Below are 19,293 nucleotides of genomic sequence, written 5' to 3'. Positions count from 1 at the left end.
CATCGGGATGTGCTTCTCCACCACAGATCCCGCAGAGCTGCTGGCTCGTCCTGTCCTGAGGGGGGAGCGACGCCGGGAGCCCCGGGGACGAGGCGTGGGGACCCGAGGCAGTGGACAGGCACACCCAGCCTCCTGCCTGTTCGTCAGGTCCACACCTATGTGTCGGGGCTACAGTTCCGTCACCTGACAAGTCGAGCTCCGGCCTGAAATAAACATGACAGGGACGTTTCGACGTGTGATGTTTCAACAAAAAAAGAACTCAAATTTGGCTTAGACTGTTTTAAAAAGGAGCCAAGTCAGGATGGGCAGGAAGCCAGTTCCATGAGGAAGAAACGCAAGGAAGCCTAAGACAACTATCTATTTATACGGAATTGTACATGGTGCACGTCTATTTTTTTTTTTTATTACTAACCACAAATGTGACGAAATTCAAAAAGAGGTAGAATAGGGGCGCCTGGGTGGCTCAGTCGGTCAAGCGGCCGACTTCGGCTCAGGTCATGATCTCGCGGTCCGTGAGTTCGAGCCCCACGTTGGGCTCTGTGCTGACAGCTCGGAGCCTGGAGCCTGTTTCGGATTCTGTGTGTCCCTCTCTCTGACCCTCCCCTGTTCATGCTCTGTCTCTCCCTGTCTCAAAAATGAATAAAACGTAAAAAAACCCACAAAAACCAAAAAGAGGTAGAATAAAAAAATAGGTCTCCCCGCCCCCCACCGCCCCTTCCAGAGACCAGTGTTGTTATAGTTTTCCTGTGTCCTTCTCCAGGATTCTGTGCCTTTTCAAAAATCCACATATATTTGTGTTTTTACATATAGAAGAATATGCTTTTTTCCTCACAAATGGCAGCCCCCTTCCACCTGATGCTGTGTGCCTTGCTCCATTCACATGCTAATAAGGGCAAGGGGGGCGTTTCAGATCAGTGCATTTATAGCTGCCTTATCTCTTTTAACACTTACTTTTAACAATTAAGTAGTATAGTATTCTGGGTCATGGCTGTTCTGTCACTTGGGTTAAACACATTTAAAAAAATTTTTTTAAATGTTTATTCATTGAGAGAGAGAGACAGACAGAACGCGAGTCGGGGGAGGGCAGAGAGAGAGAGAGAGAGAGAGAGAGAGAGAGAGAGAGAGGGAGACACAGAATCTGAAGCAGGCTCCAGGCTCTGGGCTGTCAGCACAGAGCCTGAGGCAGGGGGCTCAAACTCGTGAACCGCGAGATCATCACCTGAGCTTAACCGACTGAGCCACCCAGGTGCCCTAAACACATTTTTAAAAACCCTAAATTCTCTTTTCCCTGGGTGCATCTTAACCTTAGAACTATACATCTTTTATTGACAGAAGCTTAGACTTAAAAGGGAAACTGAGGGGCACCTGGATGGCTCAGTCGGTTAAGTGTCCGACAGCCCAGGTCACGATCTCACGGTTCGTGAGTTCGAGCCCCGTGTCGGGCTCTGTGCTGACAGCTCGGATTCTGCTTCAGATTCTGTGTCTCCCTCTCTCTCTGTCCCTCCTCCACTCATGCTGTCTCTCTCTTTCACTCAAAAGATAAATAAATGTTCAAAAGCGAAAAAAAAAAGGGGGGGAACTGAATTTGTCTGTTTCCACGCAAAGGGCATCTCAGTACTTCTAGAATGTTCTATGCTGCTCTTCTCTCCTGCCCCCTGCAGGAAGGTTCCTTGTTTTTGGAGGATCGTCTTCCTTCCCTGGATTAATCTCTCCTATTTTGTGCCTTAAAAAAATCCACTTTCACAGTTTGCACCCTGAACATGGTGTTTGAGTTTGTCTTTAAAAGTAATAAAAATTAAAATGTAAGGGCATATATAAAAACAGATGGTCTGAAGATGTATCAAGAGTCTGAGTAAACAGTAATATCATTCATGGGCATTAGAAAGGGAGCAGGAGATCATTTATGAATTCACTAATTCATTCATTCATCCGTCTATCCATCGTCAGTTGCTTCCTGAACACTGGCCATCTCAACTTGGCGCTGGGGTTTGAGGGTGAATGGATGCCCCAGTGCCTGCCCTCAGGGAGCTCACAGTTTGGAGGAGACAGTCAGACAAACAGTAAGCACAGCACAGCCTGTTAAGGTCTGTGATGAGCTGAGCATGGCAGGGGGTGGAGCATGGGTCCCAAGGAGAGACTGAGCCCAGGTGCAGATGGAAGCAGTCAGGAGAGGCTTCCTGGAGGAGGTGATGCCTGAGCTGTGTTTGAAGGACACATTCTGGCCAGCGGCTGACAGACTGTACCAAGAAGTCTTCCAGAGGGTCATCTCTTGGGTGGCATTTCAGTAGGAGTTGGCAGAGTGGGGGTCACAGGTCCTAGACTCGGAGCCTGACCACCTGGGTTCGAATTGGGCTTCTCCACTCCCTCATGGGACCCTGGGCAAGTTTTCTTTCTCTGTGCCTCATCTTCTACCTGCTTCTTACGGTGGTTGAGTGGACAAAATATGGCCGCTGGGCAGGCAGGCAGGGCCATATACGTGTCTGTTGGTGGTGTTACTGTTCACCTGTGAGATGGGCCATTGATAGTATCTACTCTAGGCATTGAACTAGATGACCCACGTAAGGAATTGACTTGTTCCCAGACACACGGTTGGTGCCCCTTAAGTGTTCGCGGTTATTACATTCGTTTCTACCTCTTAACCACCTCTGACATCCAGAGCAGGGCCCTAGGGTGTCATGGACTTCTGGAGTCTGGGGGAACCCCACCTCTGCGGCTCACGAGTCCTGGGCCCCCCGACCCCACCCCAGCCCAGCTGTCATTTCTATGTATAGCCTCAGAGGCCGTCAGGAGAGCCAGGAAGCCCTCGCTCTGGAGTCTTGCGGGCATTCCCAGCCGAAACCAAACACGCCTCTCCCAAGCACCAGCTGCAAACGTGTGTTCCTGTCACTTTGGGTGACGCACTTGTCCCATGGAGACGGCGTATCTCTGCCAGACCCGTCACCTTGCAGCCGGCACACCCTGGTGGGTGGCTCGGCCCCGAAGGGCAGTAGGTCTGCTGGGCCGAGCTGGGGTCCAGCTCATTGCGTTTCGTGGTAGAGAGGAGCGGCCGACTCGTGGCCAGGTCAAGGGAAACACTCTGGGGTCTGGCTGAGGCAGCTCCTTCCGGCCCCCAGCTGAGCGGTGGGACTCTTTGGCCTCATGAGGGCCAGATAGCACATTATTAACAGTGTTTGTTAAAATGATATGTTTTGGGGGGAGCCAAACAGTGGACGTCGCCGCCATCATCAGGCCAGGTGCAAGCTCTCACCAGACATTTCCCAGAATCCTCCCAACACCCCGGGCATCCTCCCCATCCCCACTGCACAGATGGGAAAGTCGGGGTTTGGAGACGTTCGAATCACAGCCAGCAAAAGTCTGGGCTGGATTTGCCTCTTTTCTGCCGAGTCTTAGGACCTGTCCTGCCTCCAGCTTGACAGAGGTTAGTGGAGTAGGTCGATTTCACACCTGCAGCCTACAAGCTTGTGGCTTAGGGTTGCTAACCACCAGGGGGCTGTTAGGTTATCCAAAGAGTGTTTATAACCACTGGGTCTAATCTAGCCCCAAAGAAAACTGAGCCTCAGAGAAGGGAGGGGCTTGACCATGTAGGGTCAAGAGAGGGGGAGCCATGGCTGAGACTAGTATCTGTGCCCATGACCCCAGGTCAGGGGATGGAGTCCAGAACAGGTGTGTCCCTGTGGGCGGGACCTCAGAGCCACAGTCCAGGTGGGTCCCTCAGGTCCGGACACACATCCTCCTCTGCTTCTCGGTCACTCTTGCCCATGTGTTGCTCTCTGGTTATGTGTGTCCCCGTGGTTTCTCTTGCTCTCTTGCTGCTCCTCTGTCTGCTTCCGTTTGCCCGTCTGCCTCTGTCCTTCGCTCGCTCTGGCCTTCCTTCTCCACCCCAAGCTTGCCACCAACCTTAGAGATGACCTCAAGATCTTCCTGCCCCACTGACTGATGCCTGTGGCGGGTCCCGAGTGGACTGTGGCCAGGTGGCCAGCCCACACCCTGAGCCATGCCCCCATCCAGGCCACCACACCTGGCCTCACCTGACTATACCTGCACCGTTGTTCTCGGAGCCCATTGGGAGGGCTCAGCAGCTGGTATCCTACCGACTTTCCCTGGGAAGTGCCACCCCCACGCTACTGGGCAGGGCAGGGGCAAGCCTGGCTTGTGCTGTAGCCCTAGGTGGCATTGTGGACATCCCCTGCGGGGAGTCCACAGGGAGGGGACACTGTGTGAGTATGTGCTGGCAGCACTGGGCATGTTCTAAGGGCTCTGCCCGGCCCCACTCCCCATCGAGTTCCTCCTGTCTTTCCCTCTCCTTTCCTGTCCTTCCCTCCTTCCCTCCCTCCTCCCTTCCTGCCTTCCTTCCAATGTATTGAGCAGTTACTAAGTGCCAGGTCCTGTAAATAAGCACTGTGAATCCAAAGGTGAGAAGAAACTGCAACTCCCACCCGCCCCCCTCCCCATCTTGGAGATTCTTTTTTATCTCTGGAGGGACAAGCATCCAACAACTCCCACAAGTGATGAGAACCTCCAGCTGAGATTGGGGCTCAAGGAGAAAACTCCGGCCAGGACTCAGACTTGGGCTAGGACAGGCGCCCCCCTCCTCCGCCCCCCGGAGCTGACGTGCGGGACCTGGCTGGGCAGAGTGAACAGCATGAGCGAAGGCCCGTGGTGGGAAGGTGCATGGTGGGTTTGGGCGTCATTGTGGCCATGGGGGTGGGGGCCGGGGGGACGGGTGAGGATAAGCAGATGTGGCAAGGAGAGCGGACTCTGGACCTTGGGGTTCAGAGCAGACTGAAGTAAGACGGACAGTGCTCTTACGAAGAGAGCCTGGGGGCGCCTGGGTGGCTCAGTTGTTTAACTGTCCGACTCTGGATTTTGGCCCAGGTCGTGATCTCATAGTTCGTAAGGTCGAGCCCCTCATCGGGCTCTGCGCTGACAGCACAGAGCCTGCTTGGGATTTTCTCTCTCCCTTTCTCTTTGCCCCTCCCCTGCTCGCGCTCTCTCAAAATAAATAAACAAAAAAAATTTTTTTTAAAAGAGCCTGGGCCGGGGCGGGCACAGTGTGGATGTGACAACTCCAGCTCATCCTCATCCTTGACCTGCCGCCCACCCCCCCGCCCTCCTTCTCCCCTTCCTGGGCCTGTGACCCCACGACAGAGGCTGCTAGAGATGGACTGTAGTGACAGGCACAGGCCAGGGAGTCGTGAACCCTGCAGGCCAGGCCTGGCGGGCATCCCTCCCTGTCTCCGGCCCTTGGTTTTCTCATCTGTGAAATGATCGCAGAGGACCCCAACAAGCTCTTGTGTCAGACCAGGGCCAGGAAATGCAGCATGGGCTGTGGGGAGCACCGGCTTGGGCGCCAAGCAAACCCAGGTTCAAATGCCAGCGCCCCACCACGTAACTCTGTGACCTCGGGCATGGCAGGTCGCCTCTCTGGGCCTCAGTCTCCTCCCCTGTAAAACGGGTCCATGACGTTCCTACCACATAGGGTTGTCTGGGAACACAGATGGCAGAATGGAAGAGTACATCGCCAGCCCTCAGCCCTCAGGACGTTCGCCCTTGACATTGATGTTGCTCTCATTTCTCGGTTGTGTAAGGCTGAACTGAGCGCAAGAGAGGAAGGCGCTGCGGGCCCTCAGGGGCAGAGACGGAGCAGGTGTCACCAGCCAGCCGCCCTGCGCAGCTGACAGTGTAGAGTTGCAGACAGGGGAGGGGTTGCACATCTTGAATTGCTCCGAACTTCCCTGTCAGCTGAGCCGCTGAGCGCCGTCCTGACTCAGGGTTCTTTTCCTAGGTGGACGTGTCAGACACCCCAGAATACATGCAGGCATGGTAGTTTCTCTTCTCCCCGCCTCCTCCCTAACGCCGTTGCTTTTTTGGTTAAGTTCGCACGTACCCACTGCAAAGAAAAGTTGTCTTTGGAAACACCTTCCTCCAACAAATATTTATTCAACAACTACCATAGACCGGGTATCGTTCTAAGTGCTGGTGGGGGGGCAGCACTGGATGGGACAGTCCCCATTTTCACGCAGCTGGCCGTCCAAAGCGCATCATAGATCAGGGATCAGCCAGGTGCCCGTGGGGCCCAATCTCGCCAGCCACCTGTTTTGTAAGTAAAGTTTTATTGGAACACAGCCACACACGCTGACATGTTGCCTGTAGCCCAGTAGTTGGGACACAGACTGAATGGCCCCCAGGGCCCCAAAGACTGACTGTCTGACCCTGCATAGAAAAAGTTTGCCCGGTTCTGATACGGATTAACACATAAAGATTTCTGATTTGTTCTTCACTCACGGTGCGTGTGCAATACGATCGTATTGGAGGCGGGATTGAATGGGTTTTATTTCATTTTATTAATTTGATTGTCTGATTGTACTGGGATATAAAACTACAAGTTTGGATATTAAATAAAATCATCATGAGTAATAAACACCCTGTTTAATCACTCCTGTCTGTTACTCCCCACAGACAGTTCCACTGTTAGTGGTTTGCCGTGGGACCTTCCTCGTACGTTTATGTGTTTGTTTTTACGAAACTGGTGTCATAAGACACATACACACGTGCCGTTGTGTTACCTTTTTTTTTTTTTTTAATGTTTGCAAGTATAAGACAGGTATCTTTCTCTGACAGTACACATTTCTTTCTGAGCATCATTTTCCCTGGCTGTCTTTATTCCATTGTGTGGATATACCAGATTGCATTCCACTGATCCCCATCTTACTGGACATCTAGGTCATTTCCAAGATTTTGCAGTGGTGTCTCCAGTATTTTGCAACGATATTTCCAATATTTTGCAATATTTGCTCTCCTGCAGGGAGCCTTCATGTTCATAGATCTTGGCAAGTGTGTCTAATGATTTTCTTGAGATAAATTTCTGGAACCAGAATTGCTGACTCGAGGGATATACAGGTTTTTAAATTTCAGGATGTGTGTTATGGCATGTTTAAACACGGCCCTTAAAGGTGGGTGTTAGCCTGGCCTCGCCAGCGTGGCTATTATGAAGTTCTCCATTATGGGCTCTGGGCTAAGACAGTCATCTTTGCTTATAAGACAAGGGCCCAGGGTCTTCATGCACCTGAGGCTTGGGGCTTGGTGAGCTCCTAGTCCGAGCAAGTGTTTTGGTTTTTTTGTTTGTTTGTTTTCATGTTTATTTATTTTTGAGAGAGTGAGCAGGGAAGGGGCAGAGAGAGAGCGGGATGGAGGATCCAAAGCAGGCTCATGCTGACAGGACGGAACCCGACGCGGGGCTCAGACTCACGAACCGTGAGATCGTGACCTGAGCCAAAGTTTGACACTCAGCTGAGTCGGCCATCCAGGCGCCCCCAAGCAAGTGGTTTTTAAACCTGCCAAGTTCTTGAAATTTTTGAGAGCATTTTCACGCACATTTCCCCATTTTTGCATACACTTCCTCATCGGAGCCTCTTGAAGCATCCTGGGAAATTGGGGGCAGGTGGATGTTGGGGGCTGGAAGGAGCATGGGATAGGAACCCTGCGTCCCAGAGGTGCCCGCACTGCCTCTCGCTCACTGTGAAAACTAAAAGCCAGACAGCAATTCCTGTCTGTGTGCCTCGGTTTCTCATCTGAGAAAGGTCAACCGAATTGACTCAAGAGTCATTCTCACTTTAAATGATAAGATTTGGTCATCCTCATGTGACAAATGACAACTGAAATGCGGCTCTGGGCATCGGGTGGCTGTCCATCGGGGATGCACGTCAGAAAAGACTGGCACGTGTTCCAGACGGGGGACTCACTGGGACACACGTGTGTCATTCATTAGTTTGTCATCTGTATTGTCGGCATCTACTTGCCTGTGGACGGTGAGGGTTTTTGTAGCAGCCTGGTGAGGCAGGCCTGAATTGGAAGAATATCCTGCCTTAAAGCTAATTAAAAGTCTGACTTTGGGAAAGTTTTTATTAGAGTTTTGGGGCCTTTTGGTGGTTGATCTCGAGGCCTCGCAACCCGGGGAGCAAAGCTCAGGCCTCACTTGATTTGAGTGAGGGTCTGCCGGAGGGAGGAGCCATGAATAATTTGCAGTGCATGCAAGGTTCCCAGGATACTCATTGGAGAAAGTGCTGATAAACAGCTCGCTTTCTGAAGCCTCATTTACAAGATGAATCCCCCTAGATAATCCTACCCCCTGAGTTACTCCAAACTTGGGGGTCTGTGTTGAAGAGTAGTGACTGCGATGGCATTCCGCCAATTATGTAACGTTTGCTCTTTGGTCCAGACAGCGAGGCACAGAGAGGTTAAGTGGCGTGCCCAAGATCACACAGCTACTGTGTAATGAATCCAGACATTCTGGCTCCAGAAGCAGGACACGTCCAAGGGAGACTGAAAAGAGGTCAGTTCTAATTATTACACTGTGGGAAGTTCTACAGCAGTGCCGTCCACTAGAACTTTCTGCAGTGATGGAAATGTTCTGTATCCGTGCTGGTCAACATGGTAGCCACACGTGGCTTTGGAGCCCTTGAAATGTGGCTGGTGCCACCGAGGAACTGAATCCTTTGTATTTTTTAATTTTAACAAATTCATGTTAAATTTAAATAGCCACATGTGGCTGGCAGCTATGTGTTGCCCAGCACAGATATAGAGACTTGAGATCTAGGGCATGGTGAGAGCCGTGGGGCTCCTGAGCCAGCCTTGGTAGGGGTGAGTTCAGGGAAGGCTTCCTGGAGGAAGAGCCCTCAACGTTGAAATCTGAAGGTTAGCTGGGAGGCGGTGGCTGCTCCAGTGGGTCTGGAGGTGAGAGAGAGTGTAGCCGGGGGCACATGAGGGGGGAGCAGCCAGTGGGAGGGCCCAGGATGGGCAGGAGATGGTGGGGAAGGAGCCCAAGTAATGATGATCCCACAAGCCACTTTGAGGAGTTTGAACTTGAGCCTGACGGATGTGGGCGATGAAAGGGCTTTGGCAGGGACCTTGCGGGCCCAGATTATGGTTTTGTAAGTATAATGGGAGGAGCGAGAGGTGAGGGAGGCAGGGAGACCCTGGAGCTGGCCAAGGCCGGACAGAATGTTCTGGAAGGAGACTTTGAAGGACCGGGTGTTGATTTGATGGTGGGAGTGAGGGAGAGAGGAGTCAGGGGTGCTGCCCTGGGGAATCTCGAGTCTGGCATTAGGCGGTGCAGGGAGAAAGCGTGTATTCCTGCCTGTGGTGATTCCACATCCCTGAGTGTAAATCCTAAATCCCTTCAGGGGGCCCACAGACCGGGATGGATGGAGACCTACGTGTCGTTGCTGAACGCCATTGACATCCAGCCCCCGTCTCCTGCCCTGATTCCACCCTCGGCATCCTACCCACCCGGCCGTTCTGATTTCTAAAGGCCCCACCTCCACCTCCCTTCTCCATCCCTGAGCAATGAAAGACCCCCATCCTTCCGGGGGAGGGACATGAAAATGGTTCTGAACACCTGCAGCTCCTGTCCCCTCAGCTTGGTGATTTCCGGAGATTATGTCCTTGAAGCCACAAAACAACCCCCGTTTTTCTAATGGGGAAACTGAGGCTTGAAAGGGTGGCGTCACGTGGCCAGGCCACACAGCTGAGACAGAGCAGAGACAGCAGCACCCCCCTTCTGCCTGAGCTGTGACACAGAGGAGTCACCCCTCTGCCTCCCACCACACTTGGCACACGCCGCCCCGTATCCAGCGTGCAGCTGTCTGAAAGTGCTCAGCACAGCGACGCCGAGGCCACCGGCAGCAACCCCCTAAGGCCCCAGCCTCTGGCTTCTGCATCTGACCCGTGTAGGGGATTAAGTTAGGGAATGCCTGATTCTGTGACATCTTTGAAAAACAGTGAGCAGCTGGGGATGTGCTCAGATGGCGACTTCCATTCCTGGGCCCCAGGGAGAATTGTGTTCAGGGTCCAGGGCATCTGAGAATGTCAGGTGATCTCTCAAGGCAAACACGTCCCCAGTTTCCCCGAGCGGGGACTGACTTCATCCCTAAAGCGTGCGGACAGCCACCCCCACATGCTGCCCATGGGCCTGGAGATTGGGCAGACTGTCCCAAGACTGGCTCGCTCATCAGAAGCCAAAGCCTTAAAAATATGCCACCCCTTGACCTGGTGATTCTAAACTTAGGAATCTCTTCCGTGGGAATAATCACAGACATGTGTCACTGTAGCCTCGAGGACGTTCGTCATGTTGTTGATTATAACAGGGAGAAGTGTTCAGCAACCTAAATGCCCAACACTTGGGGATTGGTTAAATGAACGAACGGTGCTGAGTGCATCCAGTGGGATCTTCAGCCATTAAAGATGAGGCGTGGATGGGCGCCTGGGTGGCTCAGGTGGTTAAGCGTCCGACTCTCGAATTTGCCTCCATCATGGTCTTGCAGTTCACAGGATCGAGCCCCCCCCCCCCCCCCACCCGTCGGGCTCTGTGCTGACAGTGCAGAGCCTGCTTGGGATTCTCTCTCTCTCTTTCTGCCCCTCCCATACACGCACACACACACTCTCTCTCTCTCTCTCAATAAACAAATAAACGTAAAAAAAAAAAAAGAAAGAAAAAAAGATAAGGATGTCGATGAATTGGCCCAGGGAAAGTTCTGGATGGGACTATGCCAGAATGTTGTCAGTGGATGAGGGGTGTTACTCTTTGCGCTTTTCTATCATTTCTAAATGTTTTACAACAAACACGTGTTATTTTGTTACCTCGTCAAAGAAAAAGCGTTCTGCAGGCAGTAGTGTTGGGGGTGTTCGGACATTAGCTGTTGTTAAGGTCTTCGAGTGTGGCCGTCTGTGAGGTGACAGAGGGCTTTCTTCTGAATGCCCGTTCTTGCATATATCCCCGCACAGCATCCCCTTGAGCATTGTGGGGCACACAAGTGTCCCCAAAAGCTGAGAGGAAGAGAATGGGGAAGGGGGTAGGCATAGGAGCCGTCACATGGGTCCCGTCCTTGGCGTCCGTGCCCTTAGCGTGGCGACTGTGTCCTCACTGGACCCTTGTAGCTTCTCTGGGCCCCAAGTGAAAACCCTGAGGTCATACAGCTAATAAGCATTTCCCCGGGCCTGTGTTCGTTCTCCTGGACCCTATAAGCTTGTTCAGCCAAGGACGGTTCCGCAGAAGCCGCGGAAAAGCATAGCGTGTCAACTAAGATGATGGAGCATCTTGACCTTGAAGAGCTCATCGGCTGGGTCACAGAACCTCAGGGGTTGTGTCTGCTGTGCTGTGATCCCCCACCCCCGGTTCCCTGGTGCCTGGCACATAGTAGGCGCTCAGTAAATACCTCTTGAGGAAATACCTTCTATGTCAAACTTTAGCTGGTACCACAGTGAGTCCAGCATGGGCAGGAAGGGTTCGGCAGGAGGAGAGATCACCGTGGGTTGCAATGGCTTTGGCTGAGGAGGATGGGAGGAAGAAGGAGGGGCGCAAGCAAAACCACAGAGGCTGGGATGTGGGAGGCTTGTGTGGGACTCAGTGGGGAGGTCCGGGAGGGTGGGAGGAAGGGTTTGTTTGGGGTAGGAGATGGCACACTGGAGAGGAAATTTGGGGCTCCATTACAAGGCGTGTTGGGATTTTAGCTGGAGGGCACTAGGGAGCCACTGAAGGTTGTTGAGCAGGGAAGGGGCTTTTAACTTGCCAAAGTGAATAAGGTGGGGGAAGCCAGCAGTTCAGTCACTTAGTGGAGGTCTACAGACTGCCCACCATGTGCCAGCACTCCTTCCAAGTGCCCCGGCCGGGGGCAGAGATAGCAACTGAGTAGGTAGTGAATACCCAGCGATCCAGGCTGCCTGGGATGCCGTGGTTATCCGTTTGGATGTGGGGTCCCAGCCTCCTGCCCGGGTTTGGGTTCCACTTCACCGTGCACAGGCTGTTTGATTTGGGGCTTGTCACTCGACCGGCCTGAGCCTCAGTGTTCTCATCTGCAAAACAGGGATTGTGATAAAGATTACCATGGGATTGCTGTTCAGCGAGACAGAGTGCACACAGCTTGATTGCCGCTGGGCACAGTTAAATGCTCCACGAATGCCATATTGGATGATGCAGATGGGAAGCCGGTGGCGGTGGGAACCTGGGGCGGGGGATGGGTGAGGGAGCATCCCTACCAGGTGGACAAGTCCTGGGAGACTGGAGATGGAGAGAAGATCATCCCGCCTGCAATGCCAGGCGGAGAGGGGCCCTGAGGACGGGCAGCGTGCTGGGGAGGGTGACACCTTCATCTCAGCACCGACTGAGATGCTTGCTTGCCTTCAGCACCGACGCTCCTGCATCCTGTGATGCCTTGGGCACATTGGTGCAATTGGTCGCCCTAATGCCCACCCCAGACATTTGGACCCGTCGCTGAGCACAGTCGGGAGCTGGGGCGGGTTTGAGTCAGGGGCAATGCCATGTGATCTGTGTCAGCTGGGGACCAGGTTCTGAGCATTTTCCCCTGATAGAAATCTCCCCTCTGGCTTGTCCCCACAGGACCAACTGAAACAGTGTTTCTCCAGGCGGCCCCCTGAAGCCAAGGACACCGACACCCTCGTGCAGGAAGCCGACAGCCAGTATGGGACGTGGACAGACCAGCGCCAGAGCGGGGAGAGGTAGGGCGTCCCAGGGCTTCTGGCTGCGAGGTGGGGCCCCGGATGGCAGTGTGGCCCACCTGCCCCCTCATTTCTATATAACTAGAATCTGTTTTGTGCGTAAGTACGAGAGTAATCCATTCTTGTTGTAAAAAAGAAAATTTAGAAAGTACAAATTATTTTATTTCATTTGTTTTTTAAAATTTTATTTTTGAGAAAGAGAGAGACAGAGCGCGAGCAGGGGAGGGGCAGAGACAGAGGGAGACACAGGATCCCAAGCAGTCTCCAGGCTCTGAGCGGTCAGCTCAGAGCCTGATGCGGGGCTCGAACTCACGGTGAGATCATGACCTGAGCCGAAGTCGGACGCTCAACCGACTGAGCCACCCAGGCGCCCCAGAACATACAAATCATCTTAAAATAATGTATGAAATGTCCAGATTAGGTAAATCCTTGGAGATGGAAAGTAGGTTAGTTGCCAGGGGCTGGGGGTAGGTAGGTAGGTAGGGGCTGACATTAACAAGTACCAGGCTTCCTTTTGGGGGAACGAAGAAGTTCTCGAATTACATCGTGGTGATGGTTGCACAGTGTGCTAAATGTCACTGATGGAAAATTTTATGTTATGTGTGTTTTACCACAGTGAAAGAAATTACAAAGAAAATGAAAAACACCTGTCATCCCAGCCCACGGATCATTAACGAGGGCATCAGTGTTTTTTGTTAGATGTCTGTCTAGACTTTTTTCACCATATCTGGGTATGTTTACAAATCTAGGAACGTACTATACATGTTGCCTTATTAGCTATGTCTGCATTTAATATCACCCCAGTTAAACTTTTTTTTAGTTTATTTATTTTTTGAGAGAGAGAGAGAGAGCAGGGGAGGGGCAGAGAGAGAGGAAGAGAGAATCCCAAGCAGTGCAGAGCCTGATGCAGGGCTCAAACTCATGAACCATGAGATCATGAGCTGAGCCGAAATCAAGAGTCAGGACGCTTACCTGACTGAGCCACCCATGCACCCCCTTTTTATACAAAAAATTTTTTTAGTATGTTTATTTTTTGAGAGAGAGAATATCGCCCCAGTTAATGGCTTGGAGGGCCCTCAGAGGTCTGCCTGGTTTTGACTGTGGCAGAAGGCTTCAGGTTATCAAGAACAGCCTGGATACAAGAGGCAGGCACCTCTGAGTTCTAGCTCTACCCTCGCTGGCTGTGGGACTCTGGCTAAATTAGCTACGTTTTCCCGGTTTTCCGGTCCTCCTCCTCTGTGGGAAGGGAACGACACTTATAAAAACAGCCAGGGTTTATTGAGCCAAGCGCTGTTGTAAGCACGTGAAGGTGTTAACATCTAATCCTGTCGCCCTGTCTTGCGGAGGCCAAGGCTGAGGCAACCCATCACAGGGGTGGCTGGGAGGGGAATCTGTACGGCCATCAGCAGATTTCCTGGCACATAGTAGGAGTACCTGTTCACTGCACCTGTTTGTGGTTTTAAAGATACGATATTTCTTCTCTGCCTTGGGTGGGACATCTGGGGGTGGACAAGGCCGTGTTCTCAGCTCATGTCTTCCCTAGCCGGGGGCCCCAGGATCACGTGGTCATGTGACCACTGTGAGGGGCGAGTGGTCTTTTAAAGTCAGAGAGACCTGGGTTGACTGCGGCATGGCCCCTTGCCAGCTGTGTCACGACTCAGATTTCTTGCCTGTGGGTGGCACGCCCGGGGCTGGGGTGGACTGAGCCCCAGGTCTCCCACCTGCTTCCCCCGCCTTCTCAGCTGGGAGGTGGTCACAACCCTCTACTGGGTAACGTCCCACAGCCCTCGATATAAAAGTTGGGTGGAGGTGGATGGAAGTAAAAATGGGTATATGGCGGCGGGGTGGGGGGGGGCGCCTGGTGGCTCAGTCGGTTAAGCAGCCGACTTCAGCTCAGGTTGTGATCTCACGGTTTGTGAGTTTGAGCCCTGCGTCGGGCTCTTTGCTGACAGCCCAGAACCTGCTTGGGATTCTCTCTCCCTCTCTCTCTGCCCCTCCCCCATGCTCTTTTTCTCACAAAACAAATAAATAAACATTAAAAAAAAAAGAATGGGTACGAAGACGAAAAAGGGAAGCAAAGGTTTCTTAAAGCTCCTATGAAAGCCTTTTCTCCCCTAACCCTTGAAATGTGTTTTGTTAATGAGCCTACTTACCTGTCACTAGACTTAACTTAAATTTCTTGCAAGAACCCTCGGGACGCAGAAGGCTGCATCTCCGTCTTGCGTCTCTCACGCTCCCTGGGCCTCTGTTACCCCAGAACCTAAGGCCAGGTGAGTCCCGGCCTGGGGGACCTGGGACCTCTCCTGTGGGGTGGACGCCCCCTGCTGTTCCCCAGAGGCACTGCAGCGCCCTCTCCCTGGCCGGACCATCAGCCGCTGTGCCCCCAGCCCTGGGCAATGGCGCCATCTGCTGCCTCCTTGGTGGTATTTCCCTCATGGTTCGGGGACTTGCTTCAGTCCCACCCATACCCCAACATCCTGCTCCTTCCGAGGAGTAACATCATCCCAGGGCTGACAGAGCATGGCTGTGCCCCCCGGGGTGAACCACCAGTACACCTGGGTCGGAGGTTCTGCTCAGGGGTGTAGCTCAGGCAGCTTCTAGGGCTGCGGACCCCTTCTATCAGTGATGGTGTCTGGGTGCCTGACTGCCCTCCCTCCCGGATAGCTCTCCCATGCTCTTGACTTTGGTGTCTTTTTAATAGGAGGGGGGAGACTTTTTAATTTAATGGCTTAATTTTTTTGGCTTAAGTGATTTATAAATTCCTGTCTTATGTGGTCCCAGTTATCCAAGCCATACTTAAATACATTACCACGGGCAGACGTTCCGGAAGTCAGAGAAGGGTCAAGGGCATGGATTCCAGAGTCCGTTCTGACCCTTTGGGCAAGCTACTTCACATCTCTGTGCCTCGGTTTCCTCATCTTTAGTGGGATCAGTATTTAATTTCCTGAGGCGAATCCCACCTGATGGCCTTGTGGTGGCTTCAAGATCAGAGGGTGACCCTCACAGGATTGGGAAGAGGATTCAGGGACTCAGTTTTTAGCATAGTGCCTGGCACAGAGTAAGTGCTCAGTAAATCTTGATCACATGCATGCCTGAGTGAATGAACGAATGAATAGAGCCACGTGGAAGGTTCCCCCACCTCCCACTCTTCCTCAAGTGACTGCTGGCGATTTTTTTTTTTTATTGACATCAGCGCTTGTCCAACAGAAATACAGCTTGAGCCGCAAAGGTGAGGTGTGGGTAACTTAAGATATTCTCGTAGCCTTGTCAAAAGAGTAAAAAAGAAACCAGGTGGAAATTAATCTTGACAACTCAACTTAAATAACACTGTTTTATTGAATCCAGATCTGAGATGTTATCATTTCAACGTGTAATCAGTATTTTACATTCTCTCTCTCTCTCTTTTTTTAATCCAAAGTGTTGGGAATCCCGCGTGTACTTTATACTCTGGGCTCACAGGTGCCACATGGGGATGGCCCAGTAGCCTTGTGTGACCAGTGGCTCCCTCACTCCTGCCCAGTACAGGGTCAGAGGGTCTTGAGTGAGGCAAGACTGACCCCTTCCATTCCACACCTGTGGAATGTTCTGGAGGCATCATGGGCAGCACCTGGTTGTGCCCAGAAAGGTTATCCCACAGGGATGTCCTAGGTCGTTTCCTGGCATATAAAACACACCCCAAACCTGCTTTCTGCCGCTTCCTTTGCTCGCACTTCAGTTCTCTGAAACCACCTGCACAATCATATCTCCCTTCCCTCCTTTCTCGTAGTCTGGCTCCCGAGTCCCCGTCCCCAGACAGCAGTGCCGTGTCGGTGCGGAAACAGTTGCCCGGCAGCCGCCTGTCCTCCCTGTCCTCCCAGACGGAGGCCACCTCGGCCGGGGACCAGCACAGCGGCTCCAGGGACCAGCGGAGCACCAGCGTGGACCAATCCAGCACTGACCTGGAATCCACCGATGGGACGGAGGGGCTGCCCCCGCCGGACGCTTGCCCTGCGAAGAGCGTGGATGACTTCTCCTTCATTGATGTGAGTCAGGAAGTGGGAACGTGCATCGGGAAGAGTCGTTCCTTCTGAAAGGGCTGCTCCACCATCTCCCAGCCAGTTGCCCCTCCCAGGGGTAGAATCTGTGTGCCCGCGCCCCCCCCCCCCCCGTGGCAGGTGCAGAGGGCACAGTCTTTGAGATGGGACCGCGCCCCCCCCCCCCCCGTGGCAGGTGCAGAGGGCACAGTCTTTGAGATGGGACCGATGTCTGCCTGTAGCTGGGACCTACCGTATGCCCGCAAATGTCTTCACCTCTCGGAGCCTTGGCTTCCTCATCCGCTGATAACCAGCACGATGGGCTCCATGACCTCAAATGTGATCGTGTGTGTTCACGTTAAAACCGATCGTAGCCCGTACCTGCTAGGTCAGCGGGACGTCTGAGGGGGGTCTGCCTGAGTTCGCCATTCCCGGCATGCCGAGTCTGGAGTTTGCTCAGACCCATCCTGCTGGGTGTCCACGCCGAGGTCTGGCTTGGTGCGATGTGTCTCTGGTCCCGGGGGATCCCAGCCTCTCTAGAAATGCATAATAGCAGTTCCGGGAAGCAGAGCCACCCCTCCCCCACCCCCCGCCCCCGGCACAGACAGCCCTTATGTGGGTCCCCAGCCTCCTGGATGCCAGCCACCCAGGCCCAGAAGCATCCTGCTCCAGCCCCTTCCAGACCAGCGTCTGTCCTCTTCCCTCCCGCAGGAGCTGCCCCCCTGCAGGGGTCAGGGACATTTTCCTTTTCAAACTTTGAAGTCTTACTGTTGTCCTTCTCTGACATTAGGGCTATCCCCCGCCCATCCTCCTGTGGATGCATCATCTAAATGATGCAAAATGTAAAGGCAAGCCGCTGTCTTGGCCTATACTCTTAGGGATGGCGGCCCGGATTCTCCCCAGAGAAGGAACACTGCTGCTTGAGGAGAAAGGTCTCCCTCTGGGTCCTCAGAGGGAGCGCCCCCTCCTAAGTATGGTCTGGGTCTCTCGATGGCACCTCTGGGTAAGGAAGGGCAGAGACGGGAAAGACACAAGTTCAGTCTCCATTGGGCCACCCCCTATATAAACATGGACTAAGGATTGAGTTAGGTGATATATTCAGTTATTCATTCAACAAACACTTAACTGAGCTCAAGCTATGCGTCAAGCATTGCTGTAGCTTCCGTGCTCCTATGATGTCACCGTGACATAATCCTCTGGACTTAACCTTCTAGAAACCTAAGCAATTCTTTCTCAGTGGCCATTATAAATATCAACAGCAATGTCAGCGGCCACTGGTCCCTGAGTGTCAGTCCCTGGACTGCTTACATGTCAGTAACCCCAAGAGGCAAAAATTCCTGCCCCATTTTGCAGCTTAGGGAACGAAAGTGGCCACTGAGTGGCTCAGATGCAGGTGTCCCCGAGCACGGGTCCAGCAGCTGGCTGAACGCACACTGAGGTCTCCATGCACTGCCCACCACAATTCGGGTCTCCCGTGGGGGCTGTTTGGAGGTTGAAAGGGAAGGTGCGGCACTAAGGTATCCAGACCCACAGCCCCAGCCTGTGGCTGCAAGAGCAGCCCTGGGAAATCACAACCAGCCACCCCTCTCGGTAGTTCCCCCGCCCCCACTGTCTCTGAGTCTGAAACACTGGCTCTGTGACTTGCGTGTCTCCCCTTCTTGCCCCAGCCCCATCAGGTCCCACCGCTGGATGCCACTGTGATCAATTTGAGAGGCAGGTGCACAAACATTAGCTCCCTCCTCCTGTCCCCGGTGTGGTGTGTGCCACTTCCCAACTGGGAAATGATTCACTGAAATTAGCCCGTCATCGCTCGTCTAGCAAGGCCTTGGGTGATGGAATTTCTCCAAGGTAGACCTGAGAGGGAGAGACCAACACTGCAGGCAAGCACACGAGCTGGCCGGTAACAGCTCTTGCCTGTGGGAGACTTTCAGACCCTGTGTGAAAGCAGGGCTTTCCATACCTGGGCTCACCGAATTCTCCCAGCTTCCCATAGGAGGCGGGTATGATTGGGGTCCCCTTTGTACAAAGAGGGACACCCAGGCTCAGAGAGGTGAAGTCCGCTGCTCGAGGTCCCACAGCTAAGCTTCGAACCGAGTGGGACTTGAGCACAGAGCTCTGAGTGCCTCACCACCATCCCCCCCAGGCGATCCCCGAATGAGTGACTGCCCGTCCTCTACGCTGGGCCTCCCTGGGTGGTCTGCATCCCCGGCCCTTGCACCGTGGGAGGTGATGAGCGGAAAGCATCACTGACCGTCTGCCTGCCTCCACTCGGAGCGTGACGCTTGCAGACGAGTGCTTGGTGCAGGCGCGTTGCCCTGCCCGCCCCTACCTGTGCCCTGAATTATCGTGAGCAAAGGGGGGACCACGCAGAGAGTGCCTCAGCTCATGGGCCCTGCGCGGACAAGGTTCCTACAAGGACTCGGTGAGATGATGTATTCGGCTATTCGTTCAACCAGCAAACAAACACGTATCAGGCTCCTGCTGTATACGAAGCGCCGCTCTAGCTTACCTGCTCCCAAGGTGTCACGCGGAGGGGAAGGGCACTTGCATTCCTGTCCACCAGGTGGCTGGCTCCGTGCTAGGGCGTTCCGCCTTCATTGGATTCTTGTGACCAGCCTACATGGTGTGTTTCGCAGAGAGAGTTAGGCTCCCGGGCTCAGGTGGCCCACATACCACCTAAACAGCATCTCAGGCATCAGGGAAGCTACGCACGCCTCCCGCGGGTGGTGCCCTCAGTTAATGGTCCCCGTGCTTTTCTCCTTCCCCC

General features: G+C 53.3%; 1 protein-coding gene across 3 annotated transcripts in view; it reads left to right on the top strand.

Moving 5' to 3' along the window:
* Nucleotides 1-19,293, top strand: part of KIAA1671 (uncharacterized protein KIAA1671 homolog) — a 201,556-nt gene that overhangs the window by 168,197 nt on the left and 14,066 nt on the right. For all 3 annotated transcript variants that reach the window (XM_045042018.1, XM_003994871.6, XM_045042019.1), the window contains 2 exons: nt 12,395-12,513; nt 16,280-16,535. In XM_045042018.1, coding sequence (XP_044897953.1) covers nt 12,395-12,513; nt 16,280-16,535 — 375 coding nt within the window. The remainder of the gene's footprint in view (nt 1-12,394; nt 12,514-16,279; nt 16,536-19,293) is intronic.

This window comes from Felis catus, chromosome D3 (genome assembly GCF_018350175.1).
Source record: "Felis catus isolate Fca126 chromosome D3, F.catus_Fca126_mat1.0, whole genome shotgun sequence".
In the NCBI taxonomy this organism is placed as follows: Eukaryota; Metazoa; Chordata; class Mammalia; order Carnivora; family Felidae; genus Felis; species Felis catus.
Note: the sequence above shows the minus strand (reverse complement) of the source record. Positions and strands in the feature narration are given on the sequence as shown.